The 14,372-nt window shown below is 57.3% G+C and overlaps 1 protein-coding gene across 3 annotated transcripts in view; it reads right to left on the minus strand.

Moving 5' to 3' along the window:
• Positions 1-79: 79 nt before the first annotated feature.
• BICDL1 (BICD family like cargo adaptor 1) overlaps positions 80-14,372 on the minus strand; it is a gene marked incomplete at its 5' end in the record, with an annotated part of 82,905 nt that continues 68,612 nt past the window's right edge. For 2 of the 3 annotated variants that reach the window (XM_081113353.1, XM_081113352.1), the window contains 3 exons: positions 80-1,491; positions 4,289-4,409; positions 9,152-9,282. In XM_081113353.1, coding sequence (XP_080969479.1) covers positions 1,330-1,491; positions 4,289-4,409; positions 9,152-9,282 — 414 coding nt within the window. In that variant the 3' untranslated portion in view covers positions 80-1,329. Of the gene's footprint in view, positions 1,492-3,501; positions 3,611-4,288; positions 4,410-9,151; positions 9,283-14,372 lie in introns of all 3 variants that reach the window. The other variant, XR_013997211.1, reaches the window with a different exon arrangement.

The following is a 14,372-nucleotide window of genomic DNA, read 5'->3' on the forward strand; positions in this document are numbered from 1 at the left end:
CATGCCAGCCAGTGGCGGTCCTGAAAGGTAAGTTGCGTTCTAACACCCCTTTCGGGCACCAATGACAGAGGCAGGAAACTCTGTAGAAATTCAATTTATTCTGAGACTATTTTCAAAAGAAGCAGTGGTGTGCTGTTTTTCTAAAAATATGCATTTATAGATTTATATATAATATGTATATTATAAAATCCATACATGTATTTACATGATTGCTACATACAAAAGTACAGCACTGTGGTATGTACATATCTATAGGTACATTCTTTCCGCCCATCCCTCCTGGGCTGCTCCCAGGGGAGGCAGCTCGAGGCTGGCTCAGCCGGTGCCTCTGAGCGAGGGCCTCAGAGAAGGTGCGTGGCTGCCGAGGGAGCAGCAGTTGCAGGACTCGTCCTCCCGCAGGCCTGGTGGGCAGTCCCTGGAGGCATCGCCCGTGGTGACAGTGCTGCCCTTGAGGTGGAGGTGGCTGCAGAGCCTTCTGGGGCCATTCTGTGTCCTGGACTTGCTTGGCTGAACCAAGAACTTGTATAGGTGAGGGGAGCAGGAGGCTGGGAGGCGGGGACCCCTCCCAGCCCTGGCCCACGAAGGGAAAGGGCTGGATGGCTCAAGCCTGCAGAGGACCTGCGAGAAGACGGGCTGAGGGGGAGGCCTGCACCGGCACAGGCTGGAGGGAGAGCAGTGGCGCTGGGGGCAGGCCCTTCTTCCTTTGGGCTCGGATGGCCTCGGCCAAGCCTTTGCAGAGCCCACTGTGGCCGAGCGCACGCGAACAGCCCCAGCCGTCAGGCCCCACAGGCTGGGTCTCCTGCCTAGAGGTGCTCCTGAGAGGTGCATGCACAAGGGTGCGGGGCCGCCTCCCCTTACTCCCTGGGCCAGGGCTGGGGAGGAGGGAGGCTCAGGCCTGGGCGTGGTGCCCTGCAGGCTCGGCCCCATGGGCAGGCAGCAGGGGCAGCCTCCTGAGGATGCAGGGAGGGCCTGTTTCTCCTGCTCCCCAGATCCCACAGGGAGGGCAGCAGCCTGGGGTTGGGCATGGGAGCCACTGAGGGGTGGGCCGCTCTGGGCAGCCTGAGCCCTGCTCAACAGCAGCGGATCCTAGGGAAGCCCAGGCTGGGCTGGGCTGGGCCATGGGGACAGGCTCCTGCCTGTCCCTCCACCCAGGGCGGCCTTCAGAGGCCAGGCAGGCCCTCCTGGAGGACATGGCCCCAGTGCGGCGGGCAGCAGCGCCCCGGAGCCCAGCAGGGGAGCCCTTGCACAGGAACACAGTGCTCTCGGCTTCCCCCGCACCCTTTCCTCGCCTCCAGTCCGCCCGTCCTCGCTGGCCTGACTCCTCCCAACTTAAATTTTCCTGAAGAATGAGAACAGCCGTTTGCCTTCGGCGGTGCTGGGCTCGACCCCACGCCCTGCGCCACGGGCCCTGGAGAGGGCGACAGCAGGCCGGCTCCGTTCCTTCAGGTGCGTGTCCATCAGCTGCCGGTCAATGACCCTGTGCATGTCGTCCTGCAGGGAGCAGAGCGGGGGGCTGAGCAGGGCAGAGTCTGACACTGGGGGTGGGCAGGGAGGTGACACGATGAGGTGAGATGAGGATGAGGGAGGAGATGAGGGAGGGGCTGCCCCAACTAAGAGCAAGTGTAGATGCCAGGACACAGGAGGCACACACCTCATCTCAGGGCTTGAGCTCGCCTCTCCACAGTGCTGCCCCTAGGCTGACCCCAGACGGCCAGAGTGCCTGCAGCTGGTATCTTCCTGTCTGTCTCCACGGTGACCGGCCCTCTGCCCTGCCTCCTATGACCTTTGAGGCTGGGTGAGTGCCCGCCCCTGCTGGCAACCTCAGCTTGCCAGCTCTCCAATTATCGCCTGAGCTACCCCACTGGCAATTGCATGTGCCGGGGACACAGACTCCCTGGGTGCCTCCCTTGCCTACCAACAACCACGCGCACAACCCCTCCTTGCGAGGCTCCCATCACCGCCTCAGGGCTTGTCTTGCTCAACAGGCCCAGGCCCTTAGCCTCCTCACTGGGGGAGCACCTTTCCCCTTCCAATTTGGGCCAGTTGCCTAGAAAATGCCCCTCATCCGACTCCACCTTACAGAACAGCAGCTCTGACCTCAGAGGAGCCTCTGGACACAGCTCCACTCTATTCTAGTTGCTAAACTCCGATTCTGTGCAAGCCTCCTTTCGACAAGGCATTCTGCCGCCAGCACCGCAGGACACTGTTGGCTTGGAAGTCCAGGCAGCCCTGTCTAGGCCACATCAGCAGGAAGCACAGCATCTTGAGCCCCGCGGGCCCTGGGATGTCCTGGCAGAAGCCTGAGCCTCGGGCTAGGGTCGCCAAGGTCAGGCGGCCGCTCACTGGAGGAGCGCAGGGTGGGCTGCTGGCCCTCCCCGAGCAGCTTGTCCATCTACACTCTCACCAGCTCTCACCAGCGAAGTCACGCCACTGTCTGCAGGTTTCGGTGTGAAGCAAAGACTTCTTAGCCGTCACCAGGCGGCCGCCCGGCCGGCGAGGAGCTCTTATTCTCTCCTTTGGCCACATCCTGTTCTCCCTCCCACCTCTCCTTCCATCCGACTGGCAGCATTTCCTCGTCCTCCCTGCACCCTCCTCCTCTCAGAAATAGGGGACATGCTCCCTGCTTGCAGCCCAGTCCCGTTCTAACCCACAGCAGTGCCTGCACGTAGCTGTGCTCAATAGGACCTACGTGGTTAAATGCAGCATCAGGAACCGCAGAGTGTCCTGCGGGAAGGAGCCCTTTCAAAGCGGCCTGTTGGTGCAGGCACATCGCATACCGCATTTTCATGCTTGTATCACTTCAGAGCAGTGGTTCTCCACCTTCCTAATGCCGCGACCCTTTCATACAGTTCCTCATGTTGTGGTGACCCCTAACCATAAAATTATTTTCGCTGCTACTTCATAACTAATTTTGCTACTGTTATGAATCGTAATGTAAATATCTGATATGCAGAATGTATTTTCATTGTTACAAATTGAACATAATTAAAGCATAGTGATTAATCACAAAAACAGTATGTAATTATATATGTGTTTTCCGATGGTCTTAGGCGACCCCTGTGAAAAGGTCGTTGAACCCCCAAAGGGGTCGCGACCCACAGGTTGAGAACCGCTGCTTTAGAACATCTCCCTCTCTCTCTCTCTCTCTCTCTCTCTCTCTCTCTCTCTCTCACACACACACACACACACACACACACACGCTCGCGCATAAATGAGCTGCTCATAATCCCACACCTGCCCTTATCTCTGTGAGCAAAGTGACCCAATTATGAGGAGGTGCTACCAAGAAACCAGGCTCAGCCTGTCGGTACCGGGCCACATGCTGCCCAATTTACGGCGTGGTGATGATGGGAGGAGAGGCCGGGGCGCGATGGCATGGCGCACAGTACAGACATGATGCCGGACTCCAGCACGCAGACGCGGTGGGCCATGAGGTGCGACAGGGACGGGACTTTCATGGTAGAGGGAGTAAGGGTAGATGGGATGAGAGCGTAATCTCACCTCAAAGGCAGGAGGGGTGTACAACTAAAGCTGTTGATACGGGAACTGAGAAAGGCCACTAGATCAGAAACCAAAGGAGCCAGATAGTAAAAAGCCCTGAGGAAGCAAACTGTAGCCAGGAGAGAAGAGAAAAGAACAGGACGTAAGCCAGGGACCAGCTCTGGGCGTGGAGGGAGGGTCAGAGCTCAGGGCCCTGCAGCAGCAGTCCATGCCCCTCCACAGCGGGCTCGCCTGGAGCCACAGGTGTCTAACGAATGGTCATACCCATGTCCTGAACTGTACTACGCGGCCTCGTTACCAAGAGCCAGGACAGCCCTGGCTCAGAGGAGAGCATGTCAGGCCTGAGGGGTGGGCTGCTGGCTCTGAAAGCAGCGGCCCCAGAGGGACGCACTGGCTCTGTCCCCGGCTCGCACCAGGATGGACTCTTCCGCAAAAAGCAGTGGCCTTGGAGAAAGGAAGGGCCACAGCTGCAGCGACCTCAGGGCTGCTGAGCTACACCTGACTCTGTTTCCGTTCAGTCATACAGGGCTTCCTGGGCCCTCCACCTCAACAGCTGTTTCTTTCCAGCCGATTCACACAAAGCCTGGAGGTCGCCACAGCCCCACGCAGCACAGCCTGGGCCCCGCTGCTCCTGAGAGCACCCCCAGGCCTCCTCCCGGGGACGGGGAAGCAGGTGAGACAGGGCTACTGCTCACCCATGCACACCGGACCCTCCAGTCCCAAACCCTCCTCCTCACACGCTGCCTGCGTTCAGACCCCTCCGGAGCCTCGTCTTCCCCGCCCTTACCTGCCAAGCCTCGAGCTGCTGGGAGAGGTTCAGTTTCTGCTGAATGGCATCCAGCAGCTGGCTGTTCAGAGACATCATGTCCATCTTGCACTTGGCGAGTTCTAGCTCCACAGCGTTCTTCCTGGAAACAGACAAGCCGTGAGCATGGACACCTCGTGCCAGAGGGGCTGGCTCTTTACCACCCGATGAGGAAACCGCTCTGACCCTAAACTCGTAACAAACAGTAACAGTAACCATGATGCTCCTCTGGAAGGCTGGACAGTTCGCAGCATGCTTTCACAGACTGTTCTCCATTTTCCTAAACAGCCTGGGGAGGATTATCTGTCACCCACACTCACAGACAAGAAGTGGTTAAGAGGATGGTGCTTGAATCAGGACTAGACCCCCGAGGCCTCACTAGGGAGCTGCTAATCCTTCTCCCAAAAGGCCAGTCTCTGTGAGAGGTGGGGACCTGGTCCTCCTGGTCCCGCCTTTTCACTAGCAATACTCCTCTTAAGGGATCTAGGAGATACATGTGCAAAGGTGGCCACAGAGTGGTAATGATCACAGCTCAGCTAGCCATAGAAGCCAACAACGAGGGGCTGGTGGTAAATTACTCACCATGTATTTGGACCTGGGGGCGGAAAGCACCAGAAAACAAGGTCAGATATACTTGCTTCGGAAAAGAAGAAGTGCCTGTGTGTATACAAGGCCACAGGCAAAAACGTCTACTTTGTTATCTCCGGATGATGATCATCGATGGGGAAGTGCTCACACACACTTCGGCATTTTCACATTCTGAAATGTTTACACACACTGCTTCGTAAACCTTGCCCAACACTGCTAAGTTCCAGCTCAATGCAAAATAATATTAATGGGGAGGGAGGGGGTGGAGGGATGGGCATAAAAATGCAAACTAACGGGGCGCCTCTGCAGAGGCGGCACTGGTTGCCTCGCTGCCAAAATGAGCATCACTTAGTCCTTGTCTTCATCCCTTTTGCATTCGACACGAAGACTCGCGAAAGTGTCCTCCTTGTACAGGGCCGGCGACCCGAGGACCCGCCTGCAGAGGCCGCCCAGCTCTGGCCTCAGGAACGCACCGGGCTAAGCATGGCTGGAAGGCGGGACAGTTGGGGTAAAGCATTCAGGCCATCACCATGACCGTCACCTCCTCACTGGCCTCCAGTCCACCGAGCAATCAGTCACCTCCCCTGACACCCCACTGCTCCAGACGGGCGCCCCGCCCGCCCGCCCTTCTAGACAAGCCGCTCAGGACAACCGCTGTGGTTGCCGCCCGCAATGCGGCTGCAGGGACCAGAGCGGAGCCTGTCCAATGAGCGCCGGCGTCTCAGACACCCCAGCCGCCACGTCACACGTCACGCCCGCTGCTATTGGCCAGTGGCAAACAGCGGAACTCCCCCGTGGAGCCGGTTGCCATGGACGCCCAGCCTGTCGGAGAGGATCCCAGCGCCCCACCCCGCTGCCGCCTCTGGAGTTCCCGGGCGTCTCCCGGCAGGTGGCGCCACGAGCAACCTGGAGCCCCGGAAAGTGCTGACTAACGCTGCGGGCGGAGGGCGGAGGGCGGAGGGCGGAGGGCGGAGGGCGGAGGGCGGAGGGCGGAGGGCCGAGGGCGGAGGGCCGAGGGCGGAGGGCGGAGGGCCGAGGGCCGAGGGCCGAGGGCCGAGGGCGGAGGGCGAGGCCGAGCTCGGAGGAGGGGTCTTCTTCCCGGCGCCTGAAGCGGGGCGCGCCTCCCCACCGCCTACCCGGCCTCAGGCTGCACACTGGGGATCTCAGTGCTTGTCATTCACGAGAAGCCCAAGCCAGAAAGCAAAACTGCAGAAACCACTAACGCAAACAGCAACCAGAGATTTTAAAAGGAATTATTTCAGAGGCCAGAATTCCTCATTTAAATAAAAACACTAGCAACGGGCTCCTTTTTGTTTTTATAAGCTGGATTGCTAGCCCTCGAGTTTGTTTGTGTTTAGTGAGATCACATTAGGGAACCGTAGGATTCTGGCAGCCCAGGAGCAGAGGGTGCCTCCAGACAAGCTGACCGCGGCCTGGGAACTCCTGGGCCAATCCCCCGGCTGAGAATGCGGGATTGAAGACCTCCTCACTCTCCTTTCTTCTCTGCAACCCTTTGCGGGTTTCTGCCTAGCTGGGTTCCCAACCTACAAACTTTAACACCCTTGAATACTATCATGTATTTTTAGCCAAAACCTCCAGACTCTTTTTGAAAGTTCACTGGTCAACATACAGGTTTGTGAGCCTCAATGAGTGTAAAATTCCTAAATGAACTGATATGGGGCTCTGACCAGATAGAGAGAGACCCAAAGGTAAAACTAAGAAATGATGAAAAGGAATGAAGACAACAGAAAGGTGGGGAGGAGTGGGTGAGGAAGTGAGAAGGGGAAAGGTGTAGGGAATTTTAAAGTCAGAAATTAAAAGGTATCCTATTATTTTCTTAAAAGGCATATTTACAGTCTGTTTCAAATGAGCTCCTTTTAGTTCCTGACAAACAGCCACATGATAAGGGGAAAGGATGTGGGGACAAGAGTAGGAGGCCTGAGGTGGAGGCCAGTCATCACCACTGGGCTGAGATCCTGGGGAAAGAATCTGTTCTCATGTGTAAAACGGATTAAAATTCTCTACCCCTTGCTGTGGCTGGGAGCATTAAAGGATAAAAGTGTTTTGCAAACAGCAAAGTGATGCACGAATGTTATTAATGTGTTGCAAAGCACTCTAAAAGCAGATACAATTTTAGAACTTTGTATCTCCTTCCACTCAGTGAATAGGGTACAGACTGAGTGCATGATAAAGAAATAATTTAGGCCGTAGCTGGTATGGCTCAGTGGATAGAGCATTGGTCCTCGGATTGAAGGGTCCCAGATGCTATTCAGGTCAAGGGCATGTACCTCGGTTGCAAGCTCAATCCCTGGCCCTGGTTGGGGCATCATGTGCAGGAGGCAACCAATTGGTGTGTTTCTTTCACATCGATGCTTCTTTCTGTCTCTCCCCCTCCCTTCCACTCTTTTTTTTAAAAAAAATACATTTTATTGATTTTTTACAGAGAGGAAGGGAGAGGGATAGAGAGTTAGAAACATCGATGAGAGAGAAACACCAACCAGCTGCCTCCTGCACACTCCCCCGACTGGGGATGTGCCCGCAACCAAGGTACATGCCCTTGACCGGAATCGAACCTGGAACCCTCCCGTCTGCAGGCCGACACTCTATCCACTGAGCCACACCGGTTAGGGCCCCTCTCAAAAAAAAAAAAAAAATGGAAAAATATCCTTGGGTGAGGATTAACAACAATTTAACACAAGATGGGGAATAGGGAAATACGTGTTTTGCTTATGTACTTCCAAATTTTTTGAATGTAAGAGAATGCATTTATACTTTTCTTCTCAGCTCAAGAAAACACACACTAAAAAGTTACACAGTTTCCTGGAAATACAGCAGACAGAGAAAAATGTTAAATGACACTCTGGGGATGCAATCACAGTCAGAATGTAAACTCTGAAACAACCCACTTTCTTCAATGAATAAAGGCAATATTTAAGAAATGGAGGGAAGACTTTGGGGACATATCAAGTAAACGGAGTCTTCGGAGTCTGCGTCTAATTAATTACAGAAAGATTTACGGGACACTGGGAAGACCTGAGCCCTGGACACTGGGTGGCGTAAGAAATCACTGTAACTGTTTTCAAGTGCGATAACCGCAGTGCGGGTCGTGTTTTACAGAAAGCGCCTTTTCCTGGCAGAGATCCACACTGAAGTGTTTATAGAGAGTGGACAGGATGTGCTGTGGTTTTCTTCCACACCCTCTAGTGGGGAGGTGGGTGAGGGTGGGGATGTCAGACCCTGGCCACATGCTGGTCAGTGCTGAAGCTGAGAGATGGGTAAGAAGGGATCCAGCTTGTTTTCCACTTCTGTGTATACTTGAAAATGTCCATAATAAAAGTTAAAAAAACTCACCCCAAAATAATGTCCAGGTAGATATCTACATATATAAAAGTCTAAGTGACTGTCCAGCTGCTCGTCTGGTAGCTATGATGCTACCGGGGACAGACACTCAACGCACAGGCATGGAAACATGGAACAGACTGATGAATCTCAGAGGGAAGGGAGGAGGGTGGAGGACGGGAAGAGATTAACCCAGTGGTTCTCAACCTTCTGGCCCTTTAAATACAGTTCCTCATGTTGTGACCCAACCATAAAATTATTTTCGTTGCTGCTTCCTAACTGTAATGTTGCTACTGTTATGAATCGTCATGTAAATATCTGATATGCAGGATGGTCTTAGGCGACCCCTGTGAAAGGGTCGTTCGACCGCCAAAGGGGCCGTAACCCACAGGTTGAGAACCGCTGGATTAACCAAAGATCTTATATGCATGCTAGTGGCCTGGCGCACGTGGGGCCCCTCGGCCTGGCCTGCGGGGATCGGGCCAAATCTGTGCACTGGGCCTCCATCCCCCAAGGGGTCCCAGATTGAGAGAGGGTGCAGGCCAGGCCGAGGGACCCCACCGGTGCATGAATCTGTGCCCCGGCCGTCTAGTACATTTATAATGAAATTGGAAGGCTCTCTCAGACCTAAGTGGGGGGAAAAAAACACATGTAGAGCATCATCCATTGATGCTTTTCAAAAGCCCACGGCAACTGCATTGCACACAGGCCTGCACATGAGCAGAGAGAGGTCTGCAGGCCACGCCCACCCAGCGTTCAGCAGCATCTGCCTGGAGAGAAGAACGGGTGTGGGGGGAGGGTGGGTAGCAGGGCAACACTCTTTCACTTTTACATTCCTCTGAGGATGTCACCTTGGCCCGGAGCGCACAGGCAGGCTCCTGTGATGACCGTGGAGGGACAGGAGCCGCGCTCACTCACTTGGCAATGGCCTCGTCCCGGTCCCGGACGGCCTTCTGAAGCTGCTCCTTCGGCTCCTTGTCCTCAGACGTCACCCTGAGCCGGTCTCTCTCCTCCTTGAGGGCAGTCATCTCCACACTCAGCAGAGTCACCTGCAGGGAAGCCAAGGGGGTGAGCGTGACGATGCCACCGCTGCTGGCTGGGGTCTCCCTCCAAGAGGGAGAGAGGAGGGGCAACTCCAGGCAGGCGCGGGGCCTGTGCCATGCAGGCTGGTAGCTGCCCGCTGCCCGCGGGAGGCCCATCTCTCTTAGAGAAAGGATGCCACACCCTAGGCAGGGGTCCGCGGCCCTGGACCGCAGCTGTGGGGCCAGATCCCCTCCGTACCCGGCCCACCGCACCACCTCCTTTATTCCAAGGCAACCCCAGGGAACTAATGGAGGAGGCCACACACGCACCAGGCTCTGAAACACACCAAGGAGCTGCCACCCACAGGACCTGGCTGGTGAGAGCCCGGGACCTGGTCCCATCCCTGCGACAGACTCAGCCCGGCCTGGCGCCTCCACCTTCACGCTGCCCCCCCCTCCCCCTGTCACAGCACATGCAGCTCACATACCTAAGCGATGTTGTCACCTTTCCCTTCACACCTGCCACCCTTCCCGTGCCCTGTGCCTCAGAGGACACCACAGCCCGTCCTCGGCTGGGAGCCCCCTTGCTGGCACCACGCACCCCACGCACCACGGTGACCCCGGCACACCGCGCTCGGTGACGGCAGGAAGCATGCCCCAGCGTCCGTGCACCTCGGAGCCTGACTCGATGGTGCTTAATCCCAGAATGCTGAGCAGGAGTGGACAGCTGTGATTTTCCTGGCTAGCCACCATCCAAACTCCCCCCCTGTTCTGGGGCATTCCTGGCTGTGAGTCTCGGTGGGAGACGGGGCATATCCTCCCCGACTGGGGAGTCCAAAGGGAAAAGACGTATCTTTTCTGAGGCACCTGGGCGTGGACCCAGCCTCGCCAGTCACGCCCGCCCCTCCTACACCCCCCTCCCCGCCCGACTGCCGCAGGCCATTGGGAAGGCGTTACATGGACAGCCGGTTGCTGCCACTGCCCACGGCTCCTTCCTGTCCTGGCTCCGTTCTCCAGCCTTCCCGCGGGCTCTGTAAGGGTCAGGTCTCCCGCCCACGCCTTCTCTTCCTGCCTCAGTGAAACGGGGTGCGTTTCTGGGACTGAGTTCTGTCGTTTGCCACCTGGCGGGCGGAGCTCTCAAGACGTATTTGTTGAATGACTGGGAGGGCGGGCCCCTTCTCACAGGTGACAGATCCGACGGCAGCCGGATGCCTCCTGCCCTCTTGTTACATATCAGTCGTACTTTTGACCTGTTTCCAGGGGAGGCTCCATCCACACAGGTCTGTCCCTCCCTCGAGGGGAGAGACGCCACCTTCGGTTTACTCCTCGAAGCCCAACCATCCCCACAGAACGAGGCTGAGCCAGGCCCCGGGACTCCCCAGCTAAGGCGGCCGAGTGGCAGCTGCGGTGCCAGCAGCCGCGGGGAGGAACCCAGAGGACACCCATCACGAAGAGGACACAGGGCGACCTGCTGTCACTACGGCAATGGGTTTCGTGCTCTTGGGAGCCTGGTAAGGAACATCAGGCCCTGGTGCTTTTGAGGTGGGACAGCTCCACTGAGCAGGGCGAGCAGCCTTAGGGACGAACAGGCTGGGGCACCTGCGGAGGCCAGGACACGCGTGTGCGGCTCACCCTGCAGAGGAGGACACGCATGTGCGGCTCACCCTGTGGAGGCCAGGACACGCGTGTGCGGCTCACCCTGCAGAGGAGGACACACATGTGCGGCCCACCCTGCGGAGGCCAGGACACGCGTGTGCGGCTCACCCTGCAGAGGCAGGAAACGCATGTGCGGCTTACCCTGCAGAGGAGGACACGCATGTGCGGCTCACCCTGCAGAGGCAGGAAACGCATGTGCGGCTCACCCTGCAGAGGAGGACACGCATGTGCGGCTCACCCTGCAGAGGCAGGACACGCATGTGCGGCTCACCCTGCAGAGGCCAGGACACGCGTGTGCGGCTCACCCTGCAGAGGCAGGACACACATGTGCGGCTCACCCTGCAGAGGAGGACACACATGTGCGGCTCACCCTGCAGAGGAGGACACACATGTGCGGCTCACCCTGCAGAGGAGGACACACATGTGCGGCTCACCCTGCAGAGGAGGACACACATGTGCGGCTCACCCTGCAGAGGAGGACACACATGTGCGGCTCACCCTGCAGAGGAGGACACACATGTGCGGCTCACCCTGCAGAGGAGGACACACATGTGCGGCTCACCCTGCAGAGGAGGACACACATGTGCGACTCATCCCGAGGCAGACGAGGCAGCGGGTGAGAAGCCCGGCCTCGCCCCACTTGGCAGCAGGCTCTGCAGCTGGGCAGCCCAGGACTCAGGACGCAGAAAGCACCTGGCAGAGACAGCCAGGCACCGGGGACCATGTGAGCCCTGACGTGACGCGGGCCGGCGTGGGCCAGCCAGGTGTTCCACGCTGAGTAAGCAACAGATAAAAGTACGTGCTAGGCAGGCAATGCCGGCATTTAATATGCTCCAGATAAAGCTCCACAAGAACTTCATCGATTTCAGAGAAGGGAGAAGGAGAAAGACAGAAACATCAATGATGAGAATCACTGATCGGCTGCCTCCTGCGCGCACCCTACTGGGGACTGAGCCCGCAACCCGGGCATGTGCCCTGACCAGGAACCGAACCGTGACCTCCTGGTTCACAGGCCAACGCTCAACCCTTGGGCCATGCTGGCCGGGCTCAACAAGAACGTTTTTCTTTGGCCTGGAAACCTGGCCACGATAGAGACCACCAGCTCTCTGCCTTAGAAGTGACAGGGACTCGCCCTCCCAGTTCCACCTACTTTTCATAAAAAGCAAGAATACAAGTATTTCCCACCATCAAGCTGTTGTGAGGATCAAAGGAGATGAGTAACATCCAGCACCCCGCACGGTGCCCGACGCCTGGTTGTAGCTCCGTGCGCCCCCTCCCGCCCCCCGCAGACAACTTGCTGATGGTCCTGAGGACTGATCTGGCTTCTTACACGACAGGGCACAGCCACCCTAAGCCCACCTTTCCCAAATAAGGTGGCCGTCCTCGCGACTGAAGAGCATCACAGAAAACATCCTGAAGTTATATATCTAGGGCTTTGTTTGTGCTTTCACTGGGCAACTCTGTGTTTGACAAGGCACCACGCTAGATGCTTTAGGACAGTGGTTCTCAACCTTCCTAATGCCACGACCCTTTCATACAGTTCCTCATGTTGTGGTGACCCCCAACCATACCATTATTTTCGTTGCTACTTCATAACTGTTATTTTGCTAGTTATGAATCGTAATGCAAGTATCTGATATGCAGGATGTATTTTCATGGTTACAAATTGAACATAATTAAAGCATAGTGATTAATCACAAAAACAATATGTAATTATATATGTGTTTTCGGATGGTCTTAGGCGACCCCTGTGAAAGGGTTGTTCGACCCCCAAAGGGGTCGCGACCCACAGGTTGAGAACCGCTGCTTTAAGAGAAGATAAAAGGTACATCAGACCTCAAGCTAGTCTGCGTGGGGGCCTAGGGACTGGGAAGATGAGATGTGAGCGAGGGCAAGCATGTCACGGCAGGGCCGGGGCAGCTCTGAGGACGCGAAACCTGACCGGGACCTTGATGGCTGAGGAAGGCTGAGACCACGTGCATGTCAGGGAGAGGCCTCCGGCGCAGAAGCCAGAGAGAAGACCCCGATGTGGGGAACCACGGGGCTGTCCCTTTCAGAGCCACGCTCAGGCCTGGCCGGGAGCATGGTTGTGGAGCGTCGCCCCGACATGGTGAGGTTGTGCGTGGGATCCCCAGCCTGGGCACAGACAAGATCAACCAATGAATGCGCACATGGGTGGAACAACAAACATGTTTCTCTCTCTGTCTCAAATCAATAAAGAAAAAAGTTCCACATCAGACTCTCAGCCACCAACGCCTTGCTTACGCTTCTGAATGCGATGACGCCCTCTGGGGTTTCGTTTTATCGTTCTGAGAAGCAACAGAACAAAACAAAAACCAGCCAAGACCAAGAGCGGGCAAGCACCAGGCAGGAATGTGAACGGGCTTTGGGGTGAACACGGCCTGTGTTAATCCGCAGAACTTTCGGATCCGCATTCTCCTGCGTCTACTCTCCCAGCGTCAGACCCGTCCCCACGCCTGAACCACTTCCTGGCCAACGACACCCAAGGGCCTTGGGTTTCAGGCCTGAGAATGTCGCGGGCTGCCCAGACCCACTCCCCACGCGTGGCCTGGAACAAGCTACGGCTCTCCACAGCCTGTCCTGCCGGAGGTCCCTCCCAGGGAGCGCAGGGGCGAACGGCTGTGGGCGGGACGCCCCATTTCTCCCAAGAGAGTCCTACTAGGAAGTCTAAGGGACACGACCCAAAAAGATGAGTTTATTTCCAGGGGGTCTCTGAAAGGTAAGACTGACCGACTGGAGCGAAAGCCAGGCTGCACTTCCCTCTCATCAGCCCCGCGTGGCAGGAGGGTGACGCCTTTGGACGAGGAAAGAAGGGGGCAGGCTGGGTGGGGGCAGGGTTAACAGGCTGCCTGCTCGGTGTCCCCCACAAGCGGACAGAACCTCGACACCTGACCCTGGTCACCAGGAAGAGTCTGTGTTTATCTCCTCGGACACGTTTCAGAAGCTCCTTTCCGGGTGGGGCTGGCTCCTAAGCCCTTGAAACTCTGCAGGTCAGAATGTGGGCGTCCTCTCTGGGAGCCGGGGAAGGAGGCAGGACCACGGGGGGAGGAGCGTACGTCCCCCTAAAGCTGAGGGACGGGCTGGCCGAGGCGAGGCACCGAGAGGAGAGGCCTGGAGGTCAGTCCTTGGTTTTCAGACGTCCCTGCTCAAGAGCGACTGGAAACCCCGGAGCCTGAGCGGTGCTGGCACTGCCGGCGGCACCACCCCATCCCGGCCGGCAGCACCCCATCCCGGCCGGCACCACCCCATCCCGGCCGGCAGCACCCCATCCCGGCCGGCAGCACCCCATCCCCGGCCGGCACCACCCCATCCCGGCCGGCAGCACCCCATCCCGGCCGGCAGCACCCCATCCCGGCCGGCAGCACCCCATCCCGGCCGGCACCACCCCATCCCGGCCGGCAGCACCCCATCCCGGCCGGCACCACCCCATCCCGGCCGGC

Source organism: Myotis nattereri (assembly GCF_964212035.1).
Source record: "Myotis nattereri genome assembly, chromosome: 19".
NCBI classification, from domain to species: domain Eukaryota; kingdom Metazoa; phylum Chordata; class Mammalia; order Chiroptera; family Vespertilionidae; genus Myotis; species Myotis nattereri.